Source organism: Balaenoptera acutorostrata, chromosome 1 (assembly GCF_949987535.1).
Source record: "Balaenoptera acutorostrata chromosome 1, mBalAcu1.1, whole genome shotgun sequence".
Classification (NCBI taxonomy): domain Eukaryota; kingdom Metazoa; phylum Chordata; class Mammalia; order Artiodactyla; family Balaenopteridae; genus Balaenoptera; species Balaenoptera acutorostrata.
Window position 1 is genome coordinate 196,924,642 of NC_080064.1, and position 23,757 is coordinate 196,948,398.

At 61.7% G+C, this 23,757-nt stretch overlaps 1 protein-coding gene across 3 annotated transcripts in view; it reads right to left on the reverse strand.

Annotated features, from left to right (window-relative positions):
- Positions 1–353: 353 nt before the first annotated feature.
- The window catches only part of CACNA1S (calcium voltage-gated channel subunit alpha1 S), a 62,262-nt gene continuing 38,858 nt past the window's right edge, over positions 354–23,757 (reverse strand). The window contains exons 23-44 of one of the 3 annotated variants that reach the window (XM_028162637.2): positions 21,981–22,033; positions 21,619–21,765; positions 21,025–21,226; positions 20,465–20,623; positions 19,070–19,180; positions 18,348–18,431; positions 12,190–12,246; positions 11,273–11,401; positions 11,047–11,112; positions 10,294–10,385; positions 9,553–9,712; positions 8,431–8,558; positions 7,333–7,429; positions 6,911–7,013; positions 6,060–6,161; positions 5,680–5,804; positions 4,219–4,347; positions 3,282–3,535; positions 2,073–2,158; positions 1,274–1,365; positions 982–1,095; positions 354–864 (exon numbers count right to left, since the gene is read on the reverse strand). In XM_028162637.2, coding sequence (XP_028018438.2) covers positions 613–864; positions 982–1,095; positions 1,274–1,365; positions 2,073–2,158; positions 3,282–3,535; positions 4,219–4,347; positions 5,680–5,804; positions 6,060–6,161; positions 6,911–7,013; positions 7,333–7,429; positions 8,431–8,558; positions 9,553–9,712; positions 10,294–10,385; positions 11,047–11,112; positions 11,273–11,401; positions 12,190–12,246; positions 18,348–18,431; positions 19,070–19,180; positions 20,465–20,623; positions 21,025–21,226; positions 21,619–21,765; positions 21,981–22,033 — 2,742 coding nt within the window. In that variant the 3' untranslated portion in view covers positions 354–612. The remainder of the gene's footprint in view (positions 865–981; positions 1,096–1,273; positions 1,366–2,072; positions 2,159–3,281; positions 3,536–4,218; positions 4,348–5,679; positions 5,805–6,059; positions 6,162–6,910; positions 7,014–7,332; positions 7,430–8,430; positions 8,559–9,552; positions 9,713–10,293; positions 10,386–11,046; positions 11,113–11,272; positions 11,402–12,189; positions 12,247–18,347; positions 18,432–19,069; positions 19,181–20,464; positions 20,624–21,024; positions 21,227–21,618; positions 21,766–21,980; positions 22,034–23,757) is intronic. The other 2 variants (XM_007167249.2, XM_057544528.1) reach the window with 2 other exon arrangements.

A 23,757-nucleotide genomic window follows, 5' to 3' on the forward strand; every position in this document is an offset into this window, starting at 1 on the left:
GTGTGCAGCCGGCACGCGGGAGGGAGTGGGGGCCACAGCCCGTGCCTCATCCTGTTACTCACTGCTGCTCGGTGGGGGGGAGAGGAGGTGGGCACTGCGGGCCCTGCTCCCCCAGGCGGAGAGCGGGGCCCCCCCGAGGCTCTGGGCCGTGGACTCTGGCCAGGACGGTGGGGAAGGGTGGCTGCAGGGGACCTGCCCGGGGGGCTGCCTGGGGATGTCCAGGAGCACCGCCTCCTCCACGGTGGCCCCTCCGCTCCTGCAGGAGGACGATGCAGAGGGGGCTCCGTGGAGCGGCGGGGGGCGGGTGTGGAGGGTGTAGAAGGGCCCCCAAAGGAGACAAGCAGAGACAGGTGCCCTGTCGCAGGCCTGGAGACTTTAATGTCCTGCTGGCACTGACCAGGCCTCTTTGAATGACCCCAGAAGCTCCATCCCATCACGCCTCTTGCTGGTGAGGAGAAGGGCCTGTCCATCCACCTCCTGACCTTGCGGGTGGTTCCTGTCTGTCCGTCTAGCTGCTGAGACGGGGGGCTGCCGTGCTGGGCCAACCCTCCCGCGCCAGCCCCCCCACCCTTGGCCACGCCGGCTCTAAGCCCAGGCTGACGCCCGTGGCCTTCACAGCCTGTGGGGAATGAGGGTCTCCCGGGAGCCCTGATGCTGGTCGAGGCTTCCCAGGGAGGACCCGAGGCTCCAACACCCCCGGGCGCTGGCCACATCCTCCAGGGTCTCTCGTCCCTTCAGAAGCTCGGCGGCTGCCACCTCCACTTCCTGCAGTTCCATCTGGCAGGCTTCCGCCAGGGTGTGGCCCGTTGCCATGACGAAGTTAGCATCAGCTGCCAAAGTGTCCAGGCCCCCTCGAACCAGAGCCTGCAGACGGGAGAGGCGGCCGAGTGGGTCTTCCCGCGGAGCCTCAGCCCCTGTCCACCCCAGGCCATTGCAGGGCCACCCCGGGATGCAGTCCAGTGCCTTCCTAGCCCCCCTCACCTCTCGGATCAGCAGGGTCGTGGCTGGGGCCGGGCACCCGGGGGTACCGTCCTCGGGGGGCGCTTCCTCGGGCAGGGACCCTGGGGTGGGGCTCCTCTCCTCGGGCACCACAAGCTGTTCCAGGTGCGCAGAAGCAAAGACCCCTCAGGAAGGCCGGAGCCCGCTGGGGTCAGGAAGCCCCGGCTCTTCAGAGGGAGCTCCAGCCAAGACCCCCGGGAAGGGGAGGACCAGGGGTCCCGTCCCTTCTGCTGTTGAATTACCACTGCAAGCTCGCCGGCCTCTAGCCCATTACCTGGCAGGGGGCGGCAGGTGCCTGAGCTCCGGGTATCGCCCTCCAGGGCAGCTGTCCCTGCAGCCTCTCCCCATGGGACTTGCTGTGGGGTCCTGTGGGCCGAGGGCCAGAGGGGCTGCTGACTCCTGCTGGGAGCCCTGGGTCGACAGAGCTCCCCTTGGCCAGTCAGCCCCACCCTGAGATCCTCGGGGTCCTAGAGGGTGACACATGCCGAGGCCCAGCCCACCCCAGGCCGGGCAGGACTCCCCACTGCCCATCCCCCCAACTCTACGTGCCCTGGTCCCTGTCCTTTTGGGTTTGGGAGGGGATCAGGGCCAGAGCCTGACCAGCTTTGGCCAAGCTGATCTTGTGTTTGTGTGCGTGTGACTGTGCACGTGTGTGTGTGTGTGTGTGTGTGTGTGTGTGTGTCTGTGTTGCGGAACAAGCACCCTCGTCTCCTGTGAACTCCAGCCTCCTCAGGCCCCTTCTGTCACACACGGCGGTCCAGGACCCACTGAGAGGCTGCCAGGTCATCTGCTGAAAGGCAGAGCTGAGGTGACAGTGTGTCCAGGGCTGTCTTCAGCCGGGGTGGAGGGGTACGAGCTTCCTGGTGTACCAGGGAGGGCCCTTTCACAGTGTACCCCCCCCGGCTCCCTCAGTCACCTGGGTGGCCCCCTTCCTCTGCCTGGGTGAGCAGCTGGTTCCCATCGCCACAGGCTCCCAGCCCTCCCGGCCGCAGGTTCCCCAAGTGGACGGAAGAGCGGCTCCCCAGGCCCTCCTGGGAGAAGGTCAGCCCCTCGGGAGCACAGGAGAGACTGACCCAGGGCCCCCTGGGGCTGGCTGGAGGCTCCTCCTCTGGTGGCAGGCGTCTCTGTCTCCCCTGGGAGCTCCCCTTCAGAGTGGACGCTGAAATGGAAGCACAGCTGATGGGGCTACGGGCTCCCCCATCCCTGCCCTCTGTGGTCCCCACACCCTTTCCCGCAGGTCCTAGGCCCATCGCTGTGGAGTGGCCAGCCTCCTCTCCTCCGATCTGCACCCCTTTGCTCTCTGGCCCCTCCCACACCTGCCCAGCTCGGGCCTCACGCCCCTGAGGACACTGCGTCTCAACCTCGGTTGCACGTGATCACCCGGGAGCCCTCACATCTGGTCGCGGGGTGTCCCGCCCAGAGCCCACAGTTCTGGAAGCTTCCTCCATGTCCCTAAGCAGTTAGGTCCTGGGCCCTCTGCCTGCTCAGGACCTACTCCTTGACGTCATTTGGTCATAGTCGGATCACATGGCTCGTTCTCCCGACAAGACTGCGATCCTCTGGGGGCTGGGCCGGGTCTGCACGTCCACAGCACCCAGCACCGCGGTGACCCCACGTGCAGGCGCCCTCCAAGACTTGTGGGCTGAATTTGAGGGGTCTCAGGCCAGAAGGGGGTGCAGGCAGCCCCAGCCTGGGGAGTAGTGGTTCCCCTGGCCTCTGCCCTGTCCCGCCCATTCCTGAGGTGGGGGAACCCAGACTCTCCGGGCCTAGGAGACCCCCAGTCCCCGGGCCCCCTGTCTAGAATGGAAGCTCTGCTTGGAGCCCAGCCCATAGGCCACGATGGCCAAGACCCTCTCTGCTCATCCTGCTGTTTTTCCTGACACTCATGTAATCACAGATTATATTCAGCCCTGGGTTGGCGACATGGGAACCACCTGGAACCCAAATCCAAGGGTTGAATCTTAATTCTTCAGGTTTCATAGGATGCACCCTCTCCTTCTAACCTAACGTGTGCCTTTCCGGGACCCGCCAAGACCACGGAAGGAAAGCACCGCTGGGCACTGACCGACACCGACCCGAGGCTGCCCCCTGCTGGCTACACACGTCTCTGCCGTCCAGGCCGGCCTCCTGCGCAGCAAGGCGTGGGCTGGACCCCAAAGGGCGCAAGGCAAGCAAAGCACACCCTCCACATTTCGGGGTGACCCCAAAGGCCCAGAGCCCACTAACCACGTCTGCCCAGTCTCACCCCAGCCCCTACATGCCAGGCTGACGGTTGCCACCACTACCTGGAGAATGCCGGGCTGTTGCCATGGTTGCTCTTGCCACCGGCAACGTTGGCGTTGGCATTGTTGGTGTTGGCACGAGCAAGAGGGTTGGCACTTGGATGTTGAGGGAAGTCCTCCAAGAAGACGGGCGACTCCAGCTCCTCCATCTCTATTTCAGTAAACTGGAGGGGTCTCTGGTTGGCCATGTGTGGAGGCAGGGAGCTGGTCCTTTCCAGGAAGTTGTCCACCTGGCCAAACAGGCCTCCGGTCCTCTGTGGGTGAGGAGGACAGGGGAGGGACTGAGAGCGGGGACCAGGGATGCATGTGCAGGGGCTGCCACCCTGGACGACAGACGGTGCTGGGAACAAGGCCAGAGGAGAAAAGACCGGGCTGTGAGGCAGGAGAAGAGACCATCGCCCTCAGGGCGTTCTCAGTTTGATGGGGTAGACAGGACACCCCTAAGAACTGTACGGGGACCAGACACCGGGACGGGAAACGCAGGGAGTCGGGGAGCCCAGAACCAGGCAGTCTGGAGGACGGGCTCTAGTCCCGCCTCCGAAAGTAACTTGCTGAGCGGTACTGGACTCAGACAGTCTCTCTGGGCCACCATTTCCTCATGAATAACCCAGAAGGTTCAGCTGGGTGGTCGTGAGGGACCCTCCAGCTCTAGGAGGGAGGACAGTGAGACAGGAAGCAGCTGGGGCATCTGATGACGGGGGTTTCTGATGGGTGGACGTTGCCTCAGGCTTGTGGGGAGGGGAGGCCGCGGAGGCTGGGCAGAGGAAGGTGGGAAGGATGTGACACCTCAAGCAGGTGGGTCATTGGTTCAGAGTCCTGGGAGGTGTGGGCGGCGGGTATCCTCAGCTCCCCCGTTCTGCACGGCGGGGCTCCTGGCCTCCTTTCCGCTCCCTGGCCTGGAACGCGCACACACTGGCGTGGCCAGGGCCTCACTCACCCGGAATATCCCTTCCTCCATCGCAGCCTCCACCATGGCTCTCTCCAGCTCCTCCTCGGCCGTCAGGTCTCCCGAGATGGTGCGGTGGATCTCAGGAGCTGCCTCTTCCTCAAGGGTCCGCAGTCCGGCCTGGGGACCGAGAGGGACTCAGTGACCCCTCCAGGCCAGGAGGGGAGGACGCATTGCTTCTCGCGGCCTCCCCCGTTTCTAATCCCGGCAACCAGGGCTTCCCTGAAGGCCCAGCTTCACCCCACCCCCTCCTGCTCATTCGATCCCCCTGGGCTCCTACTCTGGCCGCTGGGATAGTCCAAACCCTGATGGCTCCCAAGACATCTTCTCTAGGCCTCACAGGGGGTTTCATCCCCCGCCCAGGCCTGCAGGCTGGGAAATCCTCTCATCAGTACAGTCTTTTAGACAAATGATCTCTTCCGATTGCACGTGCCATTTATACCATTTTTTGAGCTGATCAAAGTTCATATCAGCAGCAACGGGACAAAGCAAGACTGGTGTCACCTGATAGTTTGCAATGACAACACAGCATCACTTCTGGGACATTCCTGTCCAAGATGCAAGCCCTCAATCTGTCACGAGGCAACACTGCACAAACCCAGACCAAGGGACGCGCTGGCTGGGAATCTTCAAAGTGTCAAGGTCATTTCAAGGAAAGACTGAGGGACTACAGACTAAACAGATATGACAACTAAACGCACTGTGTGATTCTGGGTCCCATCCTTTTGCCATAAAGGACATTATAGGGACCACCGGCACAAGTTGCATGGGGCCTGAGGACTCCACGGGACTGATGCATCAGCTTCCTGATTTTGGCGGCTGCATCATGGCTGTGGAGGAGGGTTACGGAGGAGGACGCCCTCGCTGGCGGGAAACACACACTCACCTGTTCTGGGTTGATGGGAATGACTCTCAAACGGTTCAGAAAGAAATTTTTTTTGTATCATACATGCAACTTTTGAAATTGTGAGATTGTTTCAAAGTAAAAATTGAGATACATTTTTGAACACACAGCCCAAATACGTGAATATTTTTTGAATGTATCCTTTATGTGCGTTATACTTAACATAAAAAATTGAAATTAAAAACAGGCAAGATAACCCAAAGTTCTACGTTTCTTTGCGTACCCAATGGGTCATTTCAAGCACCTCCCCTCCCCCGGGAAACCTGTCCTCTTTGGAGACCACTGCTCTCATCTAACCCAAATCTCTCCCTTGTGTTCAGGGGATAGAACCATGGTTTTGCGTCATATCATCCAGGGATGGAAGGGCTCCTGGTTCTTCCCTTGAGGTCGAAGCATCTTCCATCCAGAGCTGTCATCTCTCCCCCTACTCATCCTGGCTCTGTCCTGCCCTCTCTGCCTCCACCACTGCCCCCAAGGACACAGAGAGGGGGCTGGAGTCTGGAGACCATCTCAGCAGTGGAGCTCCCTGGTGCTCAGGATGGGCTTACCTGGATCTGCACCGTGTCCTTCTTGGGCCGGTACCCATAATATTCCTCCTGGCGCCTCATGAACTTCCGGAAGTGCTCCTGGATGAGAAACGTGGCGTAGAACTTCCCCACCGTCACCTCGTCATCTGCAGGGGGGGCAACAGGGGCCGGTGGGCATCTGAGGCTGGGGTCAGCGTGCGGGCCAAATGTAGCCAGGTCCAGGTGCCCCTCGCACCCCCCTCCTCTGCTTGCCGATGTGACCCCGATGGCTACCATGGGGTCTACCCAAGGCATTCACGGAGGGCCAGGCTGCTCTCAGACTCCCTTGGGGCTCCCTGGAAGCCACCTTTTCCCCTGTCCTCGGCCGCCTCTGGCCTCTGGTCTCCCAAAGCGGCACCCACCTCCTATGGGAGGGATGACCTGGTCCAGGAGCTTCATACTGGTCCTTTTCCAGATTTTCTTGATGATGGCCCGCAGCTCCTCATTGGCCTGTTCGAAGTTGCCTGGGGGCAAGGGACAGGCCAAGCCAACCGCACTTGACAAAGCCACCTAGCACTCCCCGAACCTCTCGCTCAGCAAACGTTGGCTGGGTTTTCCCTTGTGGCGGCTGCTTTGCGGGGAGGGCATCACCGTTCCCCTGGGGCAGCCCGACCCTCGGGTCACATACGCACTCCCCGCAGGCCTCGGTTCCAGCACCTGGGTGGCTGATCGGAGAGGCTGTCGCCTCCCATCCTCCCCTACACCCGCCCAGCAGCCTTCCATCCCCCACAGCCCGTGGTCTGTCCCGCCTCCTCCAGGCAGCCGTCCTGCTCCTCTGCTTCATGCCTGCGACGGTCCTGCTCACCTGGGCGGTAGCTCTGATGCCACCGGGTCCCTGCGTGAGGGAGACCCCCATCTCCTCCCCCCTCCCATCCCATCTGTCCTCCCAGCAGGGGGGCCTGCAGGTTCAGTGGGGCCCCGTGCGAACCCAGCAGCGGTCCAGCAGATCCCGGGGGGTCCCACCCCCGTGGTCACCCCGCCACTCCCTGGCCCACCCGCATCAGACCCGGCTGTGTGGGAACAGAGCCTTGGTGACCTTTGCCCTGCAGAATTTTGGGGCTCCCGCTGTGCCCTGAGGGGCATGAGAACGTTGTGGCCATGGCCTGGGTCCTCCCTCTGTTTCTCCCCGTGACTCTTGATTCCGACCTTTAGCTCAGATTCTGGTAGAATCCGCTAGAAAACTCATCCCCTGAGAGGAGGGGACTGCCCGCACCTTCCGTCTTGATCTTGAGTGCTGTGCGGACCAGGGCGAAGAGCGTGGCGTTGAAGGTGACCGTGCCGTCGCTGTTCAGGGGCATGTTCATGCCCACCAGCCGCTGTGCAGAGAGGGGGCTCACTGCCAGGCCGGGACCACTGAGCCGGGGGGTCATCCTCACCCGGTCTGGGGGCCGGCAGGGGAGGGGACCGGGCGCTGGGGGGGGGGGATAAGCAGGATGCCCTCCGTGAGGGAGGGGGGGATGAATTGGAGACACTGTTGAGGGTTTAGGTCCCAGGGACGTGGGGACCCAGGAGACGACTGCTCTAAAATGACTCACCCAGTCGGGCCCTCGCCAGTGCCCCTGCCCCAGGGCCCCTGTGCCTCTTCCGGGGGTGCGGGCCAGGTGGGGGGCACCCCTCGCTGGCAGCTCTGGTTACCTTACACGCTACCCGGTGTGGGCAGAACTTCCCAAAGCCCAGAGGGGGCTGGATCCTTCTCAGCAAGGTCACCACATCCAGGTGCTTGATTCTGCCCCTGCAGGAGGACACCAGACCTGTGCACCTGGCAGCCCCACCCAGGCCTCCCTTCCTGCTCAGAGAATGGCCGAGGAAGGGCAGGGGAGTCAGGAGACAGGGGGACGCTTCCTGATTTCCAACCATGCTTAGGGAGTGGAAGCTAAGTGTCCGTTTTAAAGAAGAAACGATGTTTGAATTCACTGTTGCCCACCACCAGTAATGGGCTGTCTTTTTTGGGGGGTGGTAAGAGGCCAGAATCCCCTCAGATACGGGATCTCTGGGCTGGAATCCGGACCTCATTTCTCCCATGGTGGAGGCTTCGCTGGGTTTTAGTCACGCTGCCTGGGGGCTCCTGGGATGTATTAATAGAAGTAGAGGGTATGGATCAAGGGAGGCGGACGCTCACTTCCAGGGACCAGTAGGGAGCTGGAGGCCGTGTCATAGGTTGGGAGGGTAAGTGAGACGATGCATGTCGTACTTGGCACGGCACCTGACACCTCGGAAACAGTCATCAAACGTGAGCTTCTTACCTTCTTGGAAAGAAGGTAAGGCAGCTGTGCTTCCCAGCGTTAAAGTGCACCCGAATGCCCCGAGGGCCAGGTTAACGGCAATGCAGATTCTGATTCCGTCATTCTGGGGTGAGGCCGGGGATTTGGGGGGGGGCTCTGCATCTTTGTAGAGCTCAGCTTCTTGGTCAGTGGACCACACTCTGAGTAGCCGGGGCCTAAACTGCCTGGGGAGGTAGTGAGTTCCCTGCTCCTAGAAGCATCCAAGCGAAGCTGGATGACCAGCTCCTAGTAAAGGCAAGGGGGCTTCTGCCCTGGGAGGCTGTAGGATCCCTCCCAACCCTGAGGAACTCGGAGTCTCTGATCCGGGCCCTCGGATAATAAAGGGAGGGACAGCCCTCTCCTTCTCGTTAGGCTGGAGAGGGACTCGCTGTCGGACTCCAGGACGGGGTCTAGACCAGAGGAGTGGACGGTTGAGGGAGGGCCCAGCACAGAGCCTGCAGGCGGGACTCACTTAGCCTCTGGGTCATACTCTGCCCAGATGGCCTTGAACTCGTCCAGGTGATGAGGGCCCAGGATGGACCAGTCCCGTGTGAGGTAGTCAAAGTTGTCCATGATGACAGCCACAAAGAGGTTGATGATCTGCAGGAGGAGAACTGTGGGCTCCCTGCTCGGAAAGGCAGGTGGCACGGGGCGGGGGGGCGGGGGGAATGGGGGTGTCCACGGGGCCTGGGGTCTGTAGCTTCTCCTTGCCTGGGCCCTGCCTCCGAGCCCTTCTGGCGACTACATCCCGCACACGAGCGGCCTATGTCACTCTGCTCCGGCCCACGCGGTGTCCTCTGCCGGGGCTCCTGGAGCTCATCCTTAAAAATCCCAACCTCAGCCTCTCGTCTGCCCCCCAGAGGGACGCTGGTCTCCCCCGGCCACCACCGCCCCTGTGCTGCTCTTGCCTGTTCTGTATTGTTGGGTGTCCCTTTGAAATGCAAGGTGGCACTCAGTGAGCGCCTTCAGGGCTAGGGCTGTGTCCTGTTCACCTTTCTGTCCCCTGCACTGAGCCCAGGGAACGTTAGACGCTCAAGCAAGCATCTTAGTGAACATAGGAAAGAAAAAGAGCGAAGAGCGAGGGCCTGGGGCTGGGAGGCTCTGTGTCTCCCACGGGTGCAGACAGCAGCCCTGGAGCCTCAAAGCCACCTGTGCTCTGTTTCCGAGCCCACTGCCACCTCCTTCGGGACCTTGTTTCCGGAGTCTCGGCCTCCTCACTGGGGGGCAACCGCCTCTTCCAAGGAAGAGAGAGGGGCGAACGGCTTTACTGGAATTTACTGGCTTCACTGGAATAGACTTTACTCTGTTTTAGGGTAGAACCTCACTAAATTCTTTTGATTACTAATCTCTAACAACAACAGCAAAAAAGGGCCAAGCTTCTAGCGACTCCTCTGGAGCACGCAGACGCACTCAGAACACGAAGCCACACCCAGGATGACCAGAACAGGGACACCCTAGCCAGAGTCCCGTCTCCTGGGTCCCTGAGCTAGGTCCCTGGAGAGACAGAGGCGACGGGAGGCGGGGGGGTGGGGGGGGCGTCACCCTGCCTCAGCGCATCTCCCCGCAGCCCGGCCGCCCCGCCCTCGGGCCTCACCAGGAAGGCACAGAGCATGTAGAAGCTGATGAAGTAGTAGTAGGCGAAGTCAGTGCCACAGGTGCGCTCCTCCCCCGGGGCGTAGTCCGACTCGGGGTCGCACAGCTGGCCGTAGCTGCAGGCCAGCAGGATCTCCTGCCACGCCTCACCCGTGGCACACCTGGAAGGCAGGGCGCCGTGGGCCTCTCACTCGGGGCAGCGGCGGAGAGCAGGGCATCGGGGGGTGCAGGCCGGGCGCCCCTCAGGACCCCGGGTTCAAGTGCCGCCCAGTGTGAGCCAGGCCCCACTGCCCCCCTGTGCTGCGTGCGTTCTCCCCTCGTGGGGCGCCACAGGCAGGAACTGAACAAAGAAAGGGGGCTTCTTGGACAGAGGGGCAAAATCAGTCCAAGACTCAAGTCACCGCTGGGGCAGCAAGAGAGCAAGAGAGCTGACCCGGGGTCGGCGAGGCCTCACCCTCCCTCCAAGGGACATTCGAGCTCCGCCTCCCGCCTCAGTGCAATGAGGGTGGGGGGATCTGCAGGACCCCACTCAGGACCGGCTGCCTCCTTTTCAAGCCCCAGGGCACAGTGAAGACGAGGGCCACTTGCGCAAAAACGATTTAAACAGTGGCTCTGGCTGTAGGGGGGTGAGCATCCGAAAAGGACAGCAGAGCCTTGGCGCTTCGGCGCGCAGGGCCCACACACATGAAGCCAGCCTGCCCCCCAGACCAGAGGAGGGGTGGGGACAGCAGGGGCCTCTTGCCTGAAGAGCAGCAGCACGGCCTGGGGGAAGGTCTGGAAGTTGTTGTTCCGGTTGATCTGGGTCCCGTCCACCAGGGCAATCTTCCCGAGCATCTGCACACGGGAGGGTGGCACCCGCATAGGTCTCCCCCAGCCCACCTCCCGCTGCCCCCTACTTCCTCCAAATCCCCTCCACTTCAGGCCCCGTCAGACCTGAAGCCGGACGAACTGGGCTGCAGTTGGCCCTTGAGCATCGCAGGGGTATAACTTTACAGACAGCCCTTGGGCCCTCCGTATCCGGGGTTCCGCATCCACGGATTCAAATAACCGCAAATCGTGTGGTACCGTAGTACGTATTTACCCAAAAAATTCGCGTATACGTGGACACGCGCAGTTGAAACCTGTGTTGTTCAAGGGTCACCTGTATTATCAAGGTTGGGTGACGGTCTTCCCCTCGAGCCAAAGAAATCTGGGGGGGTGGGCCAGTTTTCCTAACCAAAAGCTAGTCAGTCAATGTAGGGAGCGCCCTGCTGAGACCACCTGAACCTCCGATGGGGCCTTGGAGAGCAATCTGGCCCTTGTCCGTCCGCCCACAAAGCCTCCCCGCCTCCACGCCCCGCGCTGCTTCTGCCTGACTAACGCTGCGCTGTCTGGGGACCACCTCCTTCTCTGGTCCTGCAGCTGAGCCCAGGGCTGCCAGGAGGCCGGGCGGGGGAAGGGTCCAGCCTGCACGCACGCCGGCCCGGCCTCCGGAGGCTCTCCTCCCGCCCCTCACCTGCATGCCGATGACGGCGTAGATAAAGAAGAGCATGACGATGAGCAGAGCCACGTAGGGCAGGGCCTGCGGGCGAGGACGGAGGCTTAGCGCGCGGAGCTCCGCCGCCTGCCCCGCAGCCCTGCCCTCCCTTCCTTCACGTTCACCGGGGCCCTGCGGCCTGGGCGGCACGGACGTCCCCGCGGCCCCTGCGGAGCAAACCCCGTGGGTGGGCGGGGCCGCACACCTGGAAGGACTTGATGAAGGTCCAGAGCAGCGTGCGCACGCCCTCCGCGCGGCTCAGCAGCTTGATCAGCCTCATGACGCGGAACAGGCGGAAGAAGGCGCTGGAGATGCGGGCGCTCTCGTCGGGGTCCTGCGGGGCGCAGCCCCAGGATCAGTCCGGGGCGGGGGCAGGGGGTGAGGGCAGGCAGGCGGGGCGGGGCAGAGTGTGCGGTACGACTCGTGGTGGGGGGACTCCCAGCCCGCCCCGCGGCCCCTGCTGAGCACTCGTGCTGGCCCTCCGGGGGCTCAGGGCCCCAGGCCTGCTCCGCTGGTGGTGACGCGGGCTGGGCGCCAAGCAGTGCGCTGAGCGGACAGCGATTCTGCCCCCGGGGGAGGGGGGAGGCGGTGGCCAGGCCCCGAGCTGCCACTCAGCCGAGGACCCTGGCAGCTCTCCCGCCCCTCCCCTAGTGTCCACCCAGTGCCAAGTCTCCCAGAAGCTCAGCTGCTCTGCGGCCATCAATTCAGTGGCCACACCCTGCCCCGCACAGGGCTGTCCCAAGCCGGGAGGCCTCTGCCCACGTGCCAGCCTTAGACACTGGATGACTCCGGCCGGGGAGAGCCCCCTGCCCGGCGTCCCGTGTCCCCACAGGCTTGGTGCTGGTGACCTGTCACTAAGGTTCTGTGTCATCCCGTTCTCTCTGGATGTTCCCATCAGCACAGAGGCCCTGTTTCCCAGGGCTCCGAGAAAGCCACTGCATCCATGCACATTCTAGTAGCACAGAGCTCCCACCCGTCCCCACCCAGACCTTCTGGGGCCTGCTTGGGGCAGGGGGCCCTGAGTGCGTCTGCCCCATGCAGCCCAGCGGCCAGGCCCGAGCATGCACGCTGCAGGGCAGAGCTGGCGGGCGAGCCCTGCAGGCTCATGCAGCCTGGAATTACAATGTTCCCGCAGCTGCCACCCAGGCAATACAGTCCCCCGCTGGAGGCCAGGAAAGTCTGTGGAGAGAGAGAGGAGGGGGTGGGGGGGAGGAGAGAGAGGAGGGACACGGTGGGAGGGAGGTGAGGAGAGGCGTCAGAGAGGACAGACCACATAAGAGTTAAAGAGAGAACAAGGCGGAGAGGCGGGGGGGGGGGGGGTTAGAGACCCCTAGTGGCTGCCGGTCAGGGTCGGGCGGGTGGGTGTTGAGGACGAAGCTGTGGGGACAGTGAGGCCACAGGCTGGGGGCAAGGGAGCAAGGAGAGGAGGGAAGACCGAAGACGGGCAGGTCCCTTCTCGCCTCCAAGATGCAACCTGTGTGTCTGGGGTCTGTGATGCTGGGGCTGTATGGGGGGCGGCACGCGGGAAAGTACCTGCTCATGGTCACAAGGGGAGTCACACCCCTGTCTCCTGAGTCCAGGGGTGCTGGCCAGCTCCCTTGTGCTGCTGAGGCCCTCACCAGGGTCCCATCCTCTGTGGCAAAGGCCCTCTGGGGGAGTCTGAGACCCCCCAGCAGATGCATCTCTGCCCACACCCACCAGCCCCCCGCCTGGGAGCAGGACCTAGGCTTCCATCTCAGGGCCAGGGTCTTAAAGGGTGGGCACGGGGTGCGGGGAGCAGCCTTTATTCCTGTTTACTCTGAGCTCCTCCCTTGGGCCACATTTCAGGAGAAGCCCTGTTTCTGGAGTCCTGGGATGGGGAATCATTGCTTTATCTCCTTGTGGGGGGACTGGTTCCCAGTATGCTATTTCCCCACCAAGCAGCATTCTCCAGGGCAGCTTTCACCTGGAACACTGGTTCTCAGCCCAGGCTGGGCATCAGAATGCTCGGTCCCCACCCCGGCCGACTGAGTCAGCTCCTGGGGCCTGGGCCTGACTTCCGGGTGTAAATGCACCCCAGGTGATTTCACACGCAGACAGGGGTGACAAGCCACGTTCCAGACCTGTGCGGCCAACATGGTACCACCAGCCACACGTGGCTCTTTGGGTTACAGTGAAAATTACATAGACTTAGAAATTCATCTCCTCAGTTGCACTGGCCACGTTTCAAGTGACCAGTAGACACGTGCGGCTCGTGGCTACTGCAGTGGACAGAGCAGAGCCGGGATTGCGGAGGGTGCTGACGGATGCTGCCGCCCTGGTCTGCTCCCCGGTGTATACGGCAGGAATATAAATCAGTACTTTAATTCAAAGTCTTAACATGACTTCAAGCAAACAGTCCTGGTTAGGGGCATCTGCTGTCCATAAAAACCAAAAGGTGACCAACGACGCCCTCGGCCCTCCTGCACCAAAGAAACTGCTCTGATTTACCCCAGATTCCCCGGCACAGACCTCAAAACTCCAAGAAGTAAGTTGTAATTTGAGCTGAGACTGCGCTGGTGAGAAGTGCTGCTCTCAGACCCTGGGGCCTTTGGGGGGCTATTTCCCAGCAGGTGCCCTAGTTTGCCCAGAACGCAGCCTGCCCCCCTCGGCCCCGCCCCCTCTGGACCTGCTTGGATACAGGATGCTCTTCCCCACGCCCTTCCTCCCAGCTGCCCCTGGCAGGCACTCTGGGTGGGGCGGGGAGGGGAATGCCTTGTGACTTCAACCTCTGGCTCCGGGATCTGCCCCTCCCTGTCCCCTGCTCCCCTCCTTCACCCGGCAGCCACCTCAGCTTCAGATCCTCAGCGAGACCACCCTGGAGGGCTCCGCCTCTGGGATCCTGACCTCTGGCAGAACCCCCCGCCCACGCCCTGCTGGTTTTCATCCCACCCCCAGGCCTCATCCCCTCCGCCTCTCCTGGGCCAGCTCCTGGGCTCACATACTGGCTACTTGTACTGAGACCCAACGAGCCGGCCCTCAAGGCCACAACGATCCTGGTATCTGACCCCTTGTTCCAGGCCTCAGGGCTGCCAAGCATGACTCCAGGGAGCAACTGGGCAGTCGCCACCAACCCCGTCCCCCCGCCCAGACTCAGACCCCTGCCTCCTGGCCGTGTGGCAGCCCCATCAGCTTCCTGCGGTGGGTTCATGACAGCAGCTGTCCCTCAGAGGCAAGGCACACTGTCACACCCACCGCCCGCCCTCCCCGAGGACTCTGCCTGCTCCTCAGATGACCTCGCGGCACCCAGCATGGACGCCCCCTGCCCTCCTCCCCCACACCCTGCCCCCTTTCACACTTTGCATTTCTCACGGCTTCTGTCTTACACTCATCTTTTCCCAGGGCTCTGAATCGCATCCTTTTCTACCTCCTGTGAGACCCTAACAGTTTCCTCAGCGGTCTCTTCCCTCCTCCTTGCTGGCTCCACCCACAGCCTCCGTTTCCTCAAAATGAATGGGAGAAAATATTTGCAAACGAAGCAACTGACAAAGGATTAATCTCCAAAATATACAGGCAGCTCATGCAGCTCAATAGCAAAAAAACAACCCAATCCAAAAATGGGCAGAAGATCTAAATAGATATTTCTCCAAAGAAGATATACAGATGGCCAACAAACACATGAAAGGATGCCCTACATCACTAATCATTAGAGAAATGCAAATCAAAACTACAGTGAGGGGGCTTCCCTGGTGGCGCAGTGGTTAAGAATCCGCCTGCCAATGCAAGGGGCACGGGTTCGAGCCCTGGCCCGGGAAGATCCCACATGCCGCGGAGCAACTAAGCCCGTGCACCACAACTACTGAGCCTGCGCTCTAGAGCCCATGAGCCACAACTACTGAGCCCACGTGCCACAACTACTGAAGCCTGCGCGCCTAGAGCCTGTGCTCTGCAACAAGAGAAGCCACGACAATGAGAAACCCACGCACCGCAATGAAGAGTAGCCCCCGCTTGCCACAACTAGAGAAAGCCTGCGTGCAGCAACGAAGACCCAACACAGCCAAAAAAAAAAAAAAAAAAAAAAACTACAATGAGGTATCACCTGACACCGGTCACAATGGCCATCATCAAAAAATCTACAAACAGTAAATGCTGCAGAGGGTGTGGAGAAAAGGGAACCCTCTTGCACTGTTGGTGGGAATGTAAATTGATACCGTCGCTATGGAGAACAGTATGGAGGTTCCTTAAAAAACTAAAAATAGAACTACCATTCGACCCAGCAATCCCACTACTGGGCATATATTCTGAGAAAAACATAATTCAAAAAGAGTCATGTACCCCAATGTTCATTGCAGCTCTATTTACAATAGCCAGGACATGGAAGCAACCTAAGTGTCCATCGACAGATGAATGGATAAAGAAGATGTGGCACATATATACAATGGAATATTACTCAGCCATAAAAAGGAACGAAATTGAGTTATCTGTAGTGAGGTGGATGGACCTAGAGTCTGTCATACAGAGTGAAGTAAGTCAGAAAGAGAAAAACAAATACTGTATGCTAACACATATATATGGAATCTTAAAAAAAAAAAAAAGGTTCTGAGGAACCTAGGGGCAGGACAGGAATAAAGACGCAGACGTAGAGAATGGACTTGAGGACACGGTGAGGGGGAAGGGTAAGCTGGGACGAAGTGAGAGAGTGGCATGGACATATATACACTACCAAATGTAAAATAGATAGCTAGTGGGAAGCAGCCGCATAGCACAGGGAGATCAGCTCGGTGCTTTGTGACCACCTAGAGGGGTGGGATAGGGAGGGTGGGAGGGAGACGCAAGAGGGAGGAGATACGGGGATATATGTTTACGTATAACTGATTTACTTTGTTATAAAGCAGAAGCTAACACACCATTGTAAAGCAATTATACTCCAATAAAGATGTTAAAAAAGAAAAAAAATGAAGGGGGTCTGCTGCCCTCTAGTAACCGCCTCCCCACAGACTCCGGTGAAGCTGTTTCCTGAACTGGCAGCCTTGATTTCCTGGCCCTGCAGCCCCTGCTCCATCCTTGTAACTGGCTCCAGTCCCCCAGTCTGCTGTCTGTCACCCCGCAGCTCACGGATGGCTCTCTGGTCCCAAGCCCCGTGGCCTTGCCAGCTGGAAGGCTGCGGAACCTCAACCCCCCAGCCTTCGGCCACCCCCTCCCTTCCTTGCTGGGGCGGCTGCTACATTCTGGAGTCAGTGACCCTCGGTTCCTGGCCTGCGTTTCCGATGACGCGCTGCTCGTCTGCACGCGCACACCAGCACCCAACCCCCAGCACCAGAGCAGAATCGTGGAGGTGGCCCCCCATCCTTCTTCTCCTCGATATACTGGGTCTCCTCGATGCCTTCCTTCCTGGGGCCCTGGGCGGCACTCAACTCGTCCCGCTGCACCTCCCAGAGCCGTGAGCTCTCCTGCTCGTCCTCATGTCCACCCCAACTCTCCCAGAACCCCTCCTGCTCAGGGGATGAACTGCCGTTCCCAGAGCCAGCCCTCCCCGGGACACAGGGTCTCCTGCCCTCTCACCCAAGGGCTTAGCTCCTACAGTCGCCCCTGTACTGCCTGATTCTCCCATGAGCCCAGGATGTGCTCTAATTTCTCCCATTTTCAAGAAAACTCTCCTAGGCTCCACGCTCTCCTCCACCTTCCAAGCCATTTCTCTTGGTAGCAAAAAGAGAGAACTGTCCAGGCTCACAGCCTGCCCTGCCTCTCCTCAGCCCACTCCAGCCGGGCGTTCTTTCCCGAGAGTCCCATGAGACTGTCGGGCCAGGCTCCCGGGAGGGACACCACCGGGCGCGGCCTCTGGACCTTCGCTCTCTAAATACCCTCTTCTCTCCGTGGCTGGTCTCACCCCCTCCCACGACTCTGAATGCCAGTTCCTCCGGTGGTCTCCGATTTAGATCTCCAGCCTGACCAGCCTCTGCGCGCCAGGCTCGTAAATGCACGCCTGCTGCCGTGTCTCCATCCGGATGCCCTGCGAGCGCCCCGAGCTGCCCCCCCAGCGGACTCCTGCTTTCCGCCCACACCTGCCCCTCTGGGAGTTGGCACATCCCAGCAGCTGGAAGTTCAGTTTCTCGGGCAAAGTCCTTGTAGTCCCCGCGGACTAGTTTTCCTCTCACCCTGAATCAAGTTCATCAGCAAATACTATCCGCTCAGTGCTCCAAGCGGATCCAGTGGCTGGCTACTTCTCCCCTCCTGACCGCCCCCCGGGTGGCCCTTAGTGTCCCCTACAGCTTGCTTTCAGCACAGCAGCCCAAGGGATCCTCTGAGAACGGAGGTCAGACCGGGTGTAAACGCCTCCGGGGCTCTCATCTCCCCCCCCAGAACAGAGCCCAGGACCACAAGCGTGGCTCTGCAGGGCCCACGTGATCCGGGCCCCGCCCCCTCTCTGAGCTCACCTCACCGCTCACTCCTCACCCCAGCCGCCAGGCCTCCCGCCGGTCCTCAGACACGCCCACGTGCTCCTAGCTCCCTGCCCAGGCCTGCGCACTCCCCACCTCACCCCCCACCCCGCGCGGCCCACCCTGTGCTTCCTGCAGGGCTGTGCTCGGTACCACCTGCCATCACCTCCCATTCCCTTCACTCGAAGGCGCCACCTGCTGGATTTTTCTTCATCACACGCGCTGGCCACACCGGCACGCGACAGATTCATTTTCACTGTCCGTTCGCTCCCCCGACCACCCCCGCCCCGTGCTCTTGTTCCTTGCTGTACCTCTAGCCTGTGGGAGGCGCTCAGTATTGGAGGAGTAGGTGAAGGACCGCCTCCCGAACTGTGCCCCCTGCTTGTAGTCGCTCTCACCTCCTGCCCTTGGCCTCCAGGGTAACGTTTTAGAAGTGTAGCTTTCATCCTTCCACGGCCCTGTTCAGAGACCTCCAGCGGCGCCCACACTGCCGGCTGCACAAGGTCTGCACGCTCGTGTGCTTCTACTAACCGACCTCTCCGCGCACCCCAAACCTTCTGTTCGTTCGTCTCCCTCCTGCGCCCTTCCGGCAGCAGCCCTGCCTGTGCTGCTTGCTCCCACCTCCCTTTCCTTCAGGAACCCCTTCAGAGGGCGCCACCTCCATGAAGCCTTCCCTGACCACGCCACCAAGGGACGACCTCCCCCTTCCACCGTGGCGCTTGCCGTGGGCCGCCTGGCACACTGATTGTGCCTGGAATCTGAGGTGTCTGTCTGCTCTACAGGATTTGTAACCCGGGGTGACGGGCAGCACACGCAGCGGGTACCCCGCAAGGGTCTGTGGCCTCAGCCCCACCCCAGCAATGGCTGTGCCCGCCCGGTACTCACGTCAATCTCACTGAGGATGACGTCGATGATGCTGCCGATGACAATCAGGAAGTCAAACACATTCCAGGGGTCCCCAAAATAGCCCTGGGGGGAGGGGCCCGGGGTGAGCTGTGGAGGGGAGGGGCTGGGGTCCCCAAAGTAGCCGTCGGGGAGAGGCCCAGGGTGAGCTGTGGAGGGGAGGGGCTCAGAGGCCAGCAGAGTGCAGTGGTCCCTGTCCGGGGTATGCAGAACTGCAGGGCCAGGCAGGGCTGGGCCAAGATGCCACTTCCCACGGGTGTTCCAGGGCCCCACCCACTCCCGCTCCCCTCCCTCCAGAGCATAAAGTGGTCCAAGGGGAGGGCAGTGTGCCTGGGAACTCAGGACTTGGGGTCCTGGTCCGCACAGGGAAGTCCTTCATCTCCCGCTTGAAGCCCAGTCTGGCCTGGGCCTTGCAGGCAGACCTGACACGGGGGCCGGGGGTGGACAGTGGACGTGGAACCCAGGACACAGCAGGATGCTCCCTTGCCCGGGGGCCGCTCTTCAGAGGCTTAAGGGAAAGGGGGCCACGAGACAGGCTCAAAGAAGGGGCGGGGGAGGGGCGGCCACACCTAGTCCTGCCGGCCAGTAGCGGCCTGCCCGCCCCGGGCTGAGCAGGGCGGGAGCAGAAATGCCGAGGGAGGGCGTCCTGCAGGACGAGGCCATGAGGGCTCCACGGGAAGGCCTCATCCTGCCGCAGGACTCACCCTGGCCTTGAACGCCATGAGCTTGAGGATCATCTCCAGCGTGAAGATGGTGGTGAAGGCCACGTTGACGACATCTGAGATGTGGTTCATCTGCTCTGACTGGCTGTAGTGCTGCGGAGGCCCAGGGAGGAGCTGGGGGCCGGCTCTGCCCCTTGCGGAGACACCCCCAGAGCCCTGCTTTCTTCTGCGGGGCCCCTGCCCACCTTCCTTTAACCTCAGAAAACCGGAGCCCGCTCTGGCAATGTGCAGAATCCTACCAGGCCTACGGCCACGCCCTCTCCCCTCGAAGGACCGTGAGGGGAGGAGGAGGGGGCTGACCCTGGTCTTGAGAACAACACACGTCTGTTCCTGGAGGCCAGGAGGGAGGCCCCCCAGCAGGGCTCTGTGAGCAGCTCCCCGAGCCGTTTGGGTACAGGACCAGGAGGGCAGACCCCTGTTCTAGGTGGCACCGCCACCCCCTGCAGGTGGCACCTGAGATCACCAGGCTCCCGTGCCTGCAAGCTACCCCGGGACACCGAGGCAGCCCCAAGCAGCGCCCTCGGCCGCCTCGAGCCTCCCCTGTGACCCTCCTGAAATCAATGTCCTTGTAACATTTCCCAGGAATCTCTCACCCTTTTAAAAATAAAGTTGACACGACCCCACTTCCTCCACAAAACCTTCCCAGGTAGTAGAAGGATCTGGCCTCTCCCCTGCCCCACCCCGTCTTGGCAGGGCTGCCTGATTCTGCTGCCCAGCTCAGGCCCCACGTGAGCTGTGGCTCGTGAGCCCCTGTCCGCTCTGGGCCCGCTGGCTCCGTGACTCCCTTCCCAGACCCTCCCCACCGGCAATGCGTGGTCGTGTCGTTGCCAGTGGCTGGGGCTCCGGGGCCAGGGAGCCTCGCTGTGTGATCCCGTTTATGCGGGGCGTTAGGGATCAGCTGCTTGATTTAGGCTTGATAACGCCGCTGCTGATTATGACTTGTCTGTGAAGTGTGCGCGTCTCCTCAGAGACACCTGTTCCCTGAATATTACATCCCCTCTTCTTGGGACTGGAGCTGACATTGCAGCCATCTCCAGCATCTGGATGTGCAACAGCAGGAGGAGAACAGAGAAGGCGCTTCGTGCTTCCCACGCAGCCCCACCCTCCTGCGCAGCCGTCTCCTGGTTCCAGAGCAGCCATAGCCGTGTGTGCGCTGGAATTACGGCCCTCGTGAACCGCTGAGTGCCTGGCACCCGGGCCTGCGTCCAGTTCACGCCCCTGCCCCACGTGGCACCTCAGCACAGTGCCTGGCACAGAGCAGGTGCCAGGAAGAGTCTACCGGGGGCAGTCAGCCTGGAGCCCCCGCTCCCGCTGCCCTGCCCAGGCCCCGGCCCGGTGGGCGCTGGTCTCGGGGGGCCTGGTCCCCGGGGGCCTTACCTGCATGCCCAGGCAGATGGTGTTGAGCATGATGAGGGCAAACATTAGGTACTCGAAGTAGGAAGAGGTGACGATGTACCACACCTGGTACTGGTACGGGTTTTTGGGGATGTAGCACCTCAGGGGGCGGGCCTTCAGGGCGTACTGCACGCACTGGCGCTGAGACAGGACACGATGGGCAGGTCAGTACCCAGGGCTGCCCCCCCCCCGCCACGTCCACGCCCACAGGCTGGAAGGGCCCTGCATTCAGCAGGCCAAGGGCAGCTGTGGCCAAGGGCCTCTGCTGGGCTGTTGAGGGGAAGAGTTCCACTGGGCCGGGGTTCCCCTGGAACCATCACAGCCCATTTCTAGCACGGCTCTCACCCAGCCCAGGGGCTCTGGGCATCACGACGGGTCCACAGTAGACCCCACCCGACCACCGTGCGCTGCTTCAGGTGGGAGATGGGTCGGAGGTGGGTCTGGGATCAGCCCCTGCCCACGGGCCCTTTCCCCGGCCTGAGCCCCGGCCCGGTGGGCGGGGGGCCCGGTGGGCGGGGGGCCTGGAGCGGGGGGCCCGGCACCTGATTCTTGTTCAGCTCGCAGTTCTTGTACTCGGTCTCCCCCTGCTCCTGGAAGGTGACGATGACGAAGCCCACGAAGATGTTCATCATGAAGAAGGCGATGAGGATGATGTAGATGATGAAGAAGATGGCCATCTCCACGCGGTTGTTGTACACGGGGCCCTTGTCCTCCTCGTGAGAGTCAATGGCCCTGTACAGCAGCCTGGGGTGGGCAGAGGACAGAGGTGTGCAGGGCGGGGCGGTGAGGCAGAGCCAGGCCGGGAAGGGCGGGCTTGGTCCTCCCGGCCGTGGGGAGCCAGGGGGGCCTCTGGACGGTCACGCGAGGGGGTGGAAGGTAGGGCCCTGCCCAGAAAGGCCGAGCAGGTGGAAGGGGCCTGCCCTCCATCCTCCACGGGATGCCCTGGCTCCCCGCAATCACTCGGGCGGAGAGGCCCACACTGTGCCCCCGCTGGTCGGGCTGTCTCTGGAGCGAGCGGTCAGCCCCTGAGTCCCGTGCACACACCGCGGGAGCCGGGGTGGCTTGCTGCAGGGGCACGGTGGCTCCCAGGCCCTCCCCGGCCTCTGGCCGCGTCGCCGGGCCCCGCCCTCACTCACTCAGGCCAGCCCTCGAAGGTGGACACCGTGAAGAGTGACATCATGGCCGAGAGCACGTTGTCGAAGTGGAAGTTGCTGTGTGTCCACTGGCGGGGGCGCAGCTCCATTTGCGTGGGGTCCCCGTCCTTGTACACATAGTAGTAGCCCCTGAGGCGGGGAGGCGCGGTCACCGCACTGTGCTCGCGGGTCCCCCTCCACGTCCGCTGGGCCCCGGGCGGTGAGTGTGGGGGAGGAGGGCAGGTCTGGACCGGGGACCCCTCCCGAGGTCACTCGAGGAAGGGGCTTCTGTGAGCCTGAGGGGCTCAGTTTCCCAGTCCCCCCCCGTGGAAGGGCCACCCTGCCCCCCCAGCCCCCCCGCACACCTGCACTCCTCCTCTGTCATCTTGGACAAGTCATTGCAGCTGAAGAACTTCCCCTGCATCCAGGAGGGAGGGAGGGAGACAGGTTGTCATGGAGGCAGGATGGAAAGATGGGGTGGAAGGGAGGAGGGAAGGCAGGGCCTGAGGGCAGCCTAACCGTGGGGGCAGGGCCCCAGGATAGTCTCCATCAGGTCACACTGCTCCCTCAGCCACCCGTGGGCTCCCCGCCAGGCAGACAGCTGCGAGGCTGGGAGCCAGCCCCTCAGACGGTGAGCTTTGCTGAGTGCCCCAGGCTGGGCCTGAAGAAGGGAGGTACGGAGCCGGCTTGGCCTCTGCTTCCTGCTCAGGAGCCCCTGCCCCTGCCCGCACTGCTAGGGCTCCCCATCATGGAGCAAGAAGAGGGGCTGCCCCACCTCCCCACCTTCCTGCTCAGGCCCTGGGGCGGTGCAGGGAAGGAGCCCAGCTGGGCCCGGATGACACATCTTATCTCAAAATTGAGCAGGGGTCCCGGCACGCCCGCTCCCCCAAGGCTGAGTAGGGGAGATCTGTGATCCCCTCTGCTGACTGCAGCCCAAGCAGTTTCTCCTTTGATTTACATCACATATTGGGCGCCCACGGAAGATTTTGTTTCAACAAAAGGAGTTGATTCCTAGGTCTGACTGTGGCTAAATTAAGTTTGTATCCATAGATGCTGGTCTGGGTCCCTCAAAGGTCGGGAGAGGTAAATGCCTTGGCCAGGGACACAGGAGCAGCTGAAGGCACGGCCACCCTGTCACTGCAGGCTCTTGCCGTCCCTACCACCTCCCCCTAATGTCACGGAGCAGAGGGTGAAGGTGAGGCAGGGGACGCCGCTGCCACTGGGCAGGGTTTTGGGCACTTGAAACCAAACACCCAATCTAGTACGGAAAGCAGATATAGTACGGATACACGTGGCCAGTGCATTACCAATGTGATGTAAATGCCACCTGTACCTGGCATTTGCCTACCATCTGGGTGGGCACTGGGGGTCTGTCGATGAGAGACTAACACACACAGGGGGTTGGGGGTGGGGGAGCAGCTGCTCGCTCATTCTTTCGGGGAGCGCGTCTTGGGGGCCCAGATGGGTGCCAGGGTGAGGATGAGTCCTGCAGAGACTCTGCCCTAAGCAGGTCCCAGGACCCCCAGGCTGCAGAGGCAGAGGCTGGGGATGGGGCGGGGGGCGGCCCTGGCTGGAGCTGTGGGATAGGGCCGAGTGCAGGCCACTCTAAGCACTAGGTTTGGCGGCTAAGCTGTCTCAGTCCAGACGCCCCTCCCGCCCCTCCAGGACAGAGACCAACAGGACCCGGTCCCCTATAGGTCCTCTGGGAGCCCCACCCTGATGGTCCTCCCCAAAGCCTGCCCCTGCCCATGGAGAGGGCCTTGTGGGGTTTGCTCCATGGCCGCTTCAAGCCCTAGCAGAGGCCCCGGCCCAGAGGAAGTGCTCCGTAAGTGTTTGTTGAATGAATGAGTGATTGTAAGATCATGCCATTGTACGTGTAAGAATGACCGAGGTTACACGATCGTGACGGTGCTGTGCGGGTGGGAGCAGAGGGTCACGGAAGGAAGAGGGTCATGAATGTGGGCGGTGCCCTCAGGTGTCCGTGTCTGTGTCCTGCAGGTGATCTAAGAGCCAGAGGCATCCAGAGGTCGGCTGCACCGGAGAAGACGGCCTGTCGGGCTGATTGCCACGCGGGCACGAATAGCGGAGTTCTCCCAGGAAAGTGAGAACAGAAGCGGGGTGGCTGCCAGATGTGAAACGACG